Source organism: Balaenoptera borealis, assembly GCF_965194805.1.
Source record: "Balaenoptera borealis genome assembly, chromosome: 1".
Lineage (NCBI taxonomy): Eukaryota > Metazoa > Chordata > Mammalia > Artiodactyla > Balaenopteridae > Balaenoptera > Balaenoptera borealis.
The window spans coordinates 149,952,564-149,963,778 of record NC_138860.1 but is presented as its reverse complement, the minus strand read 5'-3'; the positions used below and the strand labels follow the sequence as shown (position 1 = coordinate 149,963,778).

General features: G+C 39.2%; 1 protein-coding gene across 4 annotated transcripts in view; it reads left to right on the top strand.

Moving 5' to 3' along the window:
* Positions 1-284: 284 nt before the first annotated feature.
* SCP2 (sterol carrier protein 2) overlaps positions 285-11,215 on the top strand; it is a 148,672-nt gene continuing 137,741 nt past the window's right edge. The window contains exons 1-4 of one of the 4 annotated variants that reach the window (XM_082371266.1): positions 317-457; positions 772-891; positions 6,493-6,550; positions 9,055-9,126. In XM_082371266.1, coding sequence (XP_082227392.1) covers positions 838-891; positions 6,493-6,550; positions 9,055-9,126 — 184 coding nt within the window. In that variant the 5' untranslated portion in view covers positions 317-457; positions 772-837. Of the gene's footprint in view, positions 458-771; positions 892-6,492; positions 6,551-9,054; positions 9,127-11,215 lie in introns of all 4 variants that reach the window. The other 3 variants (XM_082371268.1, XM_082371267.1, XM_082371265.1) reach the window with 3 other exon arrangements.

Genomic DNA, 11,215 nt, shown 5'->3' with positions numbered 1-11,215 from the left:
TCAGCCTCAGGCCTTGCTCCAGGCCACACTCCCTCTCAGCATAGAGAACCTAAACCTGAGGGGCTGGTACCAGGCTATAGAGCTTTTTTGCAAAGGCTGAGTGGGCCTGCGTCTCGAGCCCACCTGTGAACTCCAGCCTTGTCCCCAAAGGATTCCCTAACCCGCACCGCCCCGCCAGGACACCGTACAGCCACGCCGCAGGCGCCTCGGTGCACGCGCACACGCACGCGCGCGCTCCCACGCCTCCCGCCCCGCCCCCTGCCCGCCTCCCGCCCCGTCCCCGGTTCTAATTGCTCCGGCGCAGCAGAGGTTTCAATAGGCCTGTGGGCGCGTTAGGCCAGTCGTTCCTACGTTAGCTGCGGTTCCCGTGCCCAGAAGTGTCCGAGCCATGCATGTGGACATCTCACAGTCTCCGCTCCGGAACCGGGTGTTTGTGGTGGGCGTTGGGATGACCAAGGTAAACAGAGCCGTGGGTCCCCGGAGGCGGGCTCCCTGCTCTGCTCTGTCTGGGTGAGGCCTGGGGAGATTCGAGGTGACCGGGAACCGGGGGTGTGGGGGGGTGAGAATCAGATTTGGGGCTGTGCGTCGGTCTGTCCTTCCTACCCGGAGGGCGCCCGGGGCATCCCACCGCCCAGCTTGGCTTCTTGGCCCTGGGGGCATCAGAGTGGCGGGTGGGTTGTGATGTAGGGTCTGTTTGCGGGATCGTAATATCGCAGGGTTGTTCCAGCGGCCATATCTTCCTCCTTTTTTCCTTTTCTCCCTGGGGCGCAGTTTGTGAAGGACGCCCTAAGATGACCCAAAGTCCGCACCCCCTTTGAATCTGGGTGGAATCCTAAGATGTGTGGACCTCTGACGGAGGCAAGGTCCGCCTCACACCCGAAAGGAAAGCAGGTCGTGAATGTCGCCAGCTCTGCACTTCCAGGAATACTCCTTGTAGGATCCCTTCTCAGGGACAGTTCCAGTGTAGATGAGGAGGAGAATCATTAGTGATGTCAGCGTCTGGGCACAGGTGGCAGGTTTTCTGGATCCTCCGACCTTTGTTGTTCCTCAAGTGGTACTCTTCTTGGTACTCAGGAGGCCAGAGACTCCTGCAGTCTCACTTATTGACATCCTCACCACCTCTGTGCTCTAGTGATGCCAAACTGCTTTTAGTTTCACCCCAAGCATTTTTATGCCTCTGTTGCTTTGCTTTCTGTTTTCCCCACTACTTAAGACCGTTTGTCTTCACTGGTTAACTTATTTGCATTTTTATTTTTTTTTAATTAATTTATTTACTTTTGGCTGCGTTGGGTCTTCGTTGCTGCACGCGGGCTTTTCTCTAGTTGCGGCGAGCAGGGGCTACTCTTCGTTGTTGTGCGCGGGCTTCTCACGGCGGTGGCTTCTCGTTGCGGAGCACGGGCTCTAGCTGCACGGGCTTCAGTAGTTGTGGCACGTGGGCTCAGTAGTTGTGGCTTGCGGGCTCTAGAGCACAGGCTCAGTAGTTATGGTGCACGGGCTTAGTTGCTCCGTGGCATGTGGGGTCTTCCCGGACCAGGGCTCGAACCCATGTGCCCTGCACTGGCAGGCAGATTCTTAACCACTGCGCCACCAGGGAGGCCCTTATTTGCATTTTTAAAAGATCAATTCAGACCTTCTCCAAGAAGCCTCCTCTGATCCTCCTGACTTTCCCACATGTTAACTTAGTACTTACTATTTTGTCCTGAAATTGTTTTTATGTCTATATTCTTCTTTTGCACGTAAGCTCCTCCAAGGTGAGTACCATGTCTAATTCATTGCTGTACCTCTAGCACCTTGAAAATGCCTTGTGCCTGAAGACCTCAGTGAATGTTAGTTGACCAATATTAAATGGATATGCTTTATGAAAGAGAGTTCCTAGGGGAAGTTCTCTTTCTGAGAAAACAGCCTTAAACTTGTTTTATCTTACCCAGTGGGCTGAGAGTACACAAAGCAATCAAGACATGTAAGTAGAAAAGTCAGCTAATATGTTATGAAGCAGATACTTGGAGATCATCTGTTGTTTCATGGGAAAGGGGACTTCTGGTATAGGTGGACAGTAAAACCTTTTAAAGTGTGGTATAAATACAGTCAGATCCTCCACCACTGGCTGTTAAATGTCTGGTTATATTGGCTATATAGAAAAGCACTGAGCTTTGGGAAGTAGGAGATGTATTTATTTTTCCTCAAGTTGGGAGGTGGAGGTGTGGGAGGTGTTAGTTACAATCTTCAGGGAAGAGGTTGGGACTATGGAGAGCAGCTTTATTGATGTGCTTACTAGGCCAGTGCACTTCTCTCTGGGTTTGATCTTTTGGAACTTGGGGGAGGGTTTAATGAAGAGGGAGAAATTTAGCAGATAATACTTTAGGCTCTGTTGGTAGATCTCAACTGGTTGTGGTTCTTAATTTGAATAGCTGAATTCCTAGACAACTTGAAGTTCTCCTAGTGAGGTTTTATTATCAGTGTAGGAAGTTAATTCCTATGGTAAATTAGAATTCTCATGATGCATGTCAAGAGGTTTTAACACAACTAAATCACAACTACTACCTGGCTGACAGCAGGCCGAGTCCCTTTGCTTATGCTGCCTACCTCCTGATATGCCCTCTTTTCATCAATTTAAATTCTGGCTATCTTCAAGAACTGGTCTGTCTTAGTCTGTTAGGGCTGTATAACAGCAATGCCTTAGACTGGGTGGCTTAAACAAGAAATATTTATTTCTCACAGTTCTGGAGGCTGGGAAGTTCAAGATCAAGGCACAGGCAGATTTGGTGCATGGTGAGGCCCTGCTCTCTGGTTCATAGACAGCTGTCTGTGGCAGAAGGGGCAAGGGAACTCTCTGGGCTCTTTTTTATAGAGCACTAATCCCATTCCTGAGGGCTCCATCTGCATGACTTCCCAAAGGCCCCACTTCCAAAAATGAAGAATTAGATTTGTGAGTTAGATATCAATATATGAATTTTGAGAGGACACAGACATTCAGTCTATAGCAAGACTTCCAAAATGTACATCCTGGTTTACAATTAGCCTTGAGGGACACATCTTAAATTGATAAAGAAATAATAGTATAAGAATATTTAGAAACATGGGATTTTATAAAAGAAGAAATATCTAAAGGAATTGAAAATGGATGTTTTGGGAGCAAGTAAGACTAGCGGGTGGAGAGTAGTGGAACAAGATTGCTGTTTTTATTATAGGCCTTGAGGTAGGTTTTTATTTTTATTTTATATTTATTTTTTGCATTTCTTTGATTAAAAAAATAAAAACTAAAAAACAAATATAAACAGAACATTACCAGCACCTCAGAAATTACTCTCTGCCTTCTTCCAGTCACTGACTCCTTGCCTGCAAAGGGTTACCATTATCCTTCTGACTTCTGACCTTTAATATCATAGATAATTTTGGCTTTTTCAGTCAACATTATGTTTCTGGGATTCATCCTTAATTTTATGTGTAGTTATAGATTGTTCATTCTCATTGATGTAACATAGTCCATTGTGTGAACATTCCATAATATATCCAATTTATTGTCAATGGACATTTGGTAGTTTCCACCTAAACATGCTTTTCATTTTGAAGGAGTAATGTTGTATTTGTTTATTTGCTTGACTAATCTTTTAAAAACTGCCTTGATTTCAGTAAGAAATGAGAAAGTGCAGTCATTTCACTACCTGGATGATAATGTGGTTATTAATAGGTATTACTTGGTGGAGCCTAGTAGCACAGTACTCTCTCCTTATAGTAAGTGCTCTCTGTACTACATGCTCTGATTGTAATTAGTGAACTGAAGAGTAACTACAGGGGAAATAGGTAATTTGGGGCTGCTGAATTAGGGAATTATGAAGGATTCTCTAATTCAGAAGTTAATGAAGAATTGGGGTGGGTAAGAGATAGGAACAAATGTTAAACATTTTGTTTTGGTTCAGTTCAACAGATATATTTTGGCACTGTGCAATAAAGTGTGGCATTTAAGTCTAGTATCTATACAGTGTTTCAAACTGGGTTTTGTGATCCATTGCAGGGGTAGTGATGTCTGTTTAGAAGGTTGCCTCTAGCATTAAAAAAATTGAAATAGAATCGAAAATACTGTATCAATATAACAAGGATAAGTATTTCATGAAAATTTTGCTTCAATATGTGTCTACTGGGTCATGTTGTATGTTATTGTGGTTTGCAGTTAAAAAATTTTTGAAAGCCAATTCTCGTTAGCACAACCTCTGACTAGCAGACCACTCCATCTTATCTAATTGATCACTGTATTTGGTAGGTTTTACTTCACTTATGCTTCTCAGGTCTCTCTGCTTCTTTCCATTCTTTCTGCTGCTATCTTAGTTAACTCTCACTTGGGCTATTTCAGAATTATGCCACTTGGTCTTACTGCCTCCAGCCTTGCTCCGTTCATTCATTTCTCAACATTGCATTTAGAATGATCTAACGTGCACGTCTTCTCGGCCCAGTCTCTCTCTCTCTCTCTTTTTAAAGTAGGGCTTTATTTTTCAAAGCAGTTTTAGGTTCACAGCAAAATTGAGCAGAAAGTACAGAGGGTTCCTACATGCTCACTGCCCCCGACCCCGCCGGAAAGCCTTGCCCACTATCAATAATCAGCATTAGAGTGGCACATATGTTACAGTCAGTGAACCTGCATTGACACATAATTATCACTCAAAGTCCATAGTTTGCATTAGGGTTCACACTTGGTGTTGTATATTCTATGGATTTAGACACATATGTGGTGACACGTATACATTACATCATCATACAGAATACTTTCACTGCCCTGAAATCCTCTTGCTCTGCCTCTTCATCCCTCCCTCCCCTCAGTCCCTGACAACAACTAATTTTTTTTTTTACTGTCTCCATAGTTTTGCCTTTTCCAGAATGTCATGTAGTTGGAATCAGACAATATGTAGCCGTTTCAGATTGGCTTCTTCACTTAGTAATATACATTTAAAGTTCCTCCATGTCTTTCTGTGATTTGGTAGCTCATATCATTTTAGTGCTGAATAATATTCCATTGTCTGGTTTTACTACAGTTTATTTAACCTTTCACCTGCTAAAGACATCTTGGTTGCTTCCAAATTTGGCAATTATAAATAAAGCTACTCTAGGGCTTCCCTGGTGGTGCAGTGGTTAAGAATCCGCCTGCCAATGCAGGGGACATGGGTTCGAGCCCTGGTCTGGGAAGATTCCACATGCTGTGGAGCAACTAAGCCTGTGCGCCACAACTACTGAGCCTGAGCTCTAGAGCCCACGAGCCACAACTACTGAGCCTGCATGCCACAACTACTGAAGCCCGTGCGCCTAGAGGCTGTGCTGCACAACAAAGACACGCCACCGCAATGAGAAGCCCATGCACCGCAAGGAAGAGTAGCCCCTGCTCGCCGCAACTAGAGAAAGCCCACATGCAGCAATGAAGACCCAATGCAACCAAAAATAAATAAATAAATAAATTTAAAAAATAATAAATAAATAAAGCTACTATAAATATCCGTGTGCAGGTTTTTGTGTGAGCATAAGTTTTAAACTCATTTGGTAAATACCAAGGAGCGCAACTGCTGGATCTTATGTTAAGAGGATGTTTAGTTTTGTAAGAAACTGCCAAACTGTCTTCCACAGTGGCAATACCATTTTGCATTCCACCAGCAACGAATGAGAGTTCCTGCTGCTCCACATCCTGTCAGTGTTTGGTGTTGTAGTGTATCTCATTGTTTATTTCAGTCTTTGTTTTTTTTTTTTTTTTTTTTAAATCCACTGTCTTCAGGATAAAGCCCAGGTGTCATAGGAGGGCATATAAGGTCACTTGTGAATTGGCTCTAGAACCAGGTTGAAGTTTCAGCTCCACTAATTATTAGCTGTGTATCCTTGGGCAAGTGACTTAATCTCTGCCCTTGTTTTCTTATCTTAAAATGGTGATAAGAATAGTACCTACCTCTGAGGGTTGTTGTGAGGATTAAACAAGTTAATACATGTGAAGTGCTTAGTACAGTGAGTAACAACAGTAAGTGCCCAATAAATATTAGTAATTATCATCGTTTGGTCCTAAGTAATTTTTCTGTCCTTATCACTTGCCATTTCAAATCACGTGTTTCAGCCTCTGCAGTATAAAATTGTTTGCATGTAAAATTGTTATATTCTGTCATTTCCAGATCTTTGCTCTAGAATTTCCTTTTCTTTCACTTGGCTAACTCCTACTCATCCTTAAAGACTTAATTTAAACGTCAGTTCCTCTGGGAAGCCTTTGTAGTCCTCCAGAGCTGGGTAATTGTCTCTCCCAAATCATTCTGTACTTATGACACTGTGGTGTAATTGCCTGTTTTCCATTAGATGGTAAGCTCCCGGAGGGTACGAACTGTATATTATTTATTATCAGAGTCCAGAAACACGATAGGTGCTCAATATGTTTTTGTTTAAGTGAATAGACGAATGAATTTCTGCAGTTCTCTGTTGTGAAAAAATCTAACTATATTTGTTTCTATTTATTATCTCCTTCTATATTTCTAGTTCACAAAGCCCGGAGTTGAGAATTCAAGAGACTACCCTGACTTGGCAAAGGAAGCAGGTAATAAAGGACATTCAGATCTTTGAACATTGTAGTTTATTGTGTGGTCTGTCTTGATTGTGGAGCAGCCTTGCAACCTTAACAGGAAGCTGGGTCAAAGGAGATGTTTTAATTTCAGGGCCAAGCAGTCTAAGCTTAGGTATCAGCAGTTTTAAGGGAGTGCTGGGAAACACAGGCTTCCCACTCATGGAGACCTTGGGAGCTTGGTGGTCCCATGAAGTTGTTCAGGTACAGTCCTCCTCCTAGGAAGCCTTCCGCTTCCTCCTATTCTTGCCAGCTTGTTGCCAGCAACCCAAAAAGGGTTACTGTGGTTTTTAATTAGACACTGCTTGTCTCTACAAGTACCTAGTGCACTCAGTGTTCATAAATTAGGTTTCATTTGAACTCCATCATTCAACTCAGTATTTAGATATTACTATACAGGGAATCAGAAATCTCTGTCCCCCAAAAGGAAGGTTCATGAGATTTGATTAACTGATGCTGATTTTCCAGGTACACACTGTTCATTTAATGTTTTTTTTTAATTTTTATTATTTTTTTATTTTTATTTTTCTAAATTGGTTTTCTTTTTTTTTAATTTTTAAATTTTATTTTATTTATTTTTTTATACAGCAGGTTCTTATTAGTCATCAATTTTATACACATCAGTGTATACATGTCAATCCCAATCGCCCAATTCATCACACCACCATCACCACCCCCTGGCGGCTTTCCCCGCTTGCTGTCCATACGTTTGTTCTCTAAATCTGTGTCTCAATTTCTGCCCTGCAAACCGGTTCATCTGTACCATTTTTCTAGGTTCCACATATATGCATTAATATACGATATTTGTTTTTCTCTTTCTGACTTACTTCACTCTGTATGACAGTCTCTAGATCCATCCACGTCTCAACAAATGACCCAGTTTCGTTCCTTTTTATGGCTGAGTAATATTCCATTGTATATATGTACCACATCTTCTTTATCCATTCGTCTGTCGATGGGCATTTAGGTTGCTTCCATGACCTGGCTATTGTAAATAGTGCTGCAATGAACATTGGGGTGCATGTGTCTTTTTGAATTGTGGTTTTCTCTGGATATATGCCCAGTAGTGGGATTGCTGGATCATACGGTAATTCTATTTTTAGTTTTTTAAGGAGCCTCCATACTGTTCTCCATAGTGGCTAGATCAGTTTACATTCCCTTGGTGTATTCTATTTTAATGTTTTTTTTCTGTGGCTATCTGGGATCATATTCTATATGTAGTTTTGTATCCTGATTTTTAAAAACATTATTATAAACATTTCTCCACTTAAAACTGGAAAAAATTAGTTTTTGCATATTTCATTATATATTTATGCCATAATTTTTGTTGGATATTTGCTTCACAACTTTTTGATATTTTAGAAGAATTATAGTAAACATCTTGCTGAACACAGATATTTGTTCTGATCTCTAGTTATTGCTGAGGACAAAGCCTAGAAGTAGACTCACTGGAACAATGAACATAAACAGTTTTAAGACTCTTGTCAGATTATTTTTCAGACTGTTTATATTATTAGTTTCAGTAGCAGCATATGAGAATGCTCTTTTAAACATAATCTCATCAACATTATTATAAGTCAAACATTAATTTTTTTGCTCATACATTAAGCGGGAAAAGATAACTAGTCTGACTAAACCAATCCCATAATCAATCATATATCTTCTTCAGTTATAAAAAACTTCAAAGTAATACATTCATATGGTTAAAACACACACACACACACACACACATAGATGGCTTATACTTCCCAGGCCTCTTCCCCAGCAGGCAACTTCTTTTAACGGTTTTGGCTTTAGTTCTTCTGGTGATTATCTCCATGTCTCTAAATATTTGTTCCACCACACTTATTCCAGTTTTTGATTTATCAGTTTTAGACGTCTGTTTGCTTCTCACTATGATAGATGAGGATTTAGGTTACACCTTATCTCTAGCTTCCACTCTCCTCTTCCTAGTTTATTTTCATAGTTTTTCTCAGTTCCTCCATTGGTCATTTCTGTACCTTTGGATAGCATCCTTAAAGCTTCATTTCTTGTTCCATAGACAGGGTCATCTCTTGATCCTGGCTTTGTAAGATGACCATATGAGTGCCCCCACACTCCCGCTCCTCAACAATAACATTCTATCCTCTTTTGTCTTCTAGATGTATGATAGAGCCACAGAGATGAATAACACACCTTGACATTAAGGAGCTTTAAGACTATTGGGATTTAATATATTGATATTTATAGTTAGGTGTACAGTTAGAATAGGAAATATTAAATATCAAAAAGGCGGTATGAAAAAGTGTTACAATAGCTTAGAGGAAGAAATGATAACTTTTGAAAGGTAAGATAACTTCTGAAAGTCTGAGATGATTTGATGAAGGATTTGTCATTTGAATTGAACATAGACTAACTAGAGGTAGATTTAATCTGGGAAAACTCTAAACTTATTTTTACTCACTTAAAGTGCTATGTGATAATTTTTTTTGTTTTTATAGGCCAGAAGGCTTTAGCGGATGCACAGATCCCTTATTCTGCAGTAGAACAGGCATGTATTGGCTATGTTTATGGTACGTAGTAAACTATATATTCTAAAAATTACAGCAACTACATAAACAATGCAGAGGAATTTGTGAATTTAACCCTCAAAACTCAGAGTTCAGGGTCTTATTCTCATCATTCCTAGATTTCCCTTATGTGTCAGGCTAGTTTAGTATATATATATATATATATATATATATATATATATATTTTGCCATTATTGTACTGCCAAAACAGTACACTTTTTATTAAATTAAAACACTTTTTATCTTTTTGTTCTTTGTTGTCTTAAAATTTGTATTTATTGATTTTTTGTGTCTAATAAAATTTTTTCATTAAGATTTTTTTCTAATTAGAATAATGATGTATGTATACTATTGTAATTTAAAAAAGGGAACACAGAAAAGCACAAGAAAAAATAAGTCACCTGTAATCTCATTATCCAGAGATTATTACCATTACTTTTTTGGTGTAGGTCCTTCAGTGAGTATGAATGTGTGTGAATACGTATGTACACATAATTTTCTCTTCAATTTAGGTCCTAGTTACATACTTTTTGGTAACCTGCTTTTCTCATTTTATTGTATTCAATATTTCCCATGTTATTCAGTCTTCTTTCATTTCATCATTAATATTTTTCAATTTTTTTTTCTGGAATAGATTAAATATTTACATGGTACAAAAATACAAAAGGTAGATGTTTATGTAGTGGAAAGTCTCACTCTTATTCCTGTCTCCCTGTCTCATGATTCCTTTTCCTTAGACAACCAATTTTACTAGTTTCTTTTTTTTTATTGAAGTATATTTGATTTACAATATTGTGTTAGTTTCAGGTATACAGGAAAGTGATTCAGTTATATATATATATTTTTCAGATTATTTTCCATTATAGGTTATTACAAGACGTTGAATATTGTTCCCTGTGTTATACAGTAAATCCTTGTTGCTTATCTATTTTATGTATAGTAGTGCAATTTCACTAATTTCTAGTGTATCTTTTCATAGGTAATTTATCCATATAAAAATAAGTATATGTGGTTGTATAACTACCCCCTCCCCCTTTCTTTTGTTACACACATGGTAGGATAATATACACATTATTTTGTATTTTGCTTTTTTTAAAAAAAATATTTATTTATTTATTTGGCTGCACTGGGTCTTAGTTGCCGTGTGCAGGATCTTAGTTGTGGCATGCAGGATCTTAGTTGTGGCATGTGGGATCTTTTAGTTGCGGCATGCAGGATCTAGTTCCCTGACCAGGGATTGAACCCAGGCCCCCCTGCATTGGGAGCGTGGAGTCTTAACCACTGGACCACCAGGGAAGTCCCTATATTTTGCTCTTTTTAACTTAGTAGTTCTTGGTGACTATTCCAAATTGTTTCATAAGGAGCTTTCTTGGTCTCTTTTAATGATAGCATAGTGTTCCATTGAATAGATTTATCATGATTTATTTAATCTGTCCCCTTTTAATGGACATTTAGAATGTTCCCAGTCTTTTTACAGCATTTTAAATTATCTCATGATATTCTAGTCTTGGGGATTTACTACAGTTTATTTAGCAGTAGGAATGATACCCTATTCTTGGACATTTTAAATTATTTCTAATTTCTAGTTACTATAAAAGGCTATAGTAAGCATTACTGTAGATGAATCTTTATTTATATCTATGATTATTTCTTTGAGATTTCAAGATATCAAGAGAATTCTTGAAGGGAAATTTACTAGTTCAAAGAGATGCACAATGTATTTATGAAAGGGAGGTCCTGAACCTTACTGTTTTCCCTGAAGACTTCTGGAGAGTCTGTATCTTCAGGTGTTTCCATCACACTGCTCCAGCATGTCTGCCTTGGTGGACATGTTCCTTGGGAAAGGGAGTCAAATGTGTTTTTACTTGGATTACATTCCTCTGGAATACCCTGGCATGCAGAATCTTTTAACTTTTTGAAGTTATGAAATTTTACATGAAGAGAAAAATCATGGCCTTTTAATTAATTAGTTTAGTTTTAAAAGATTTATATCTGACAGTATACATGAAATATTGCTGCCTATCATGTAGCCCTAGCCAGATTGAATTGTTTGCTATTACTTGGTCATGTTTCTACTTTCCTACCTCTGTAT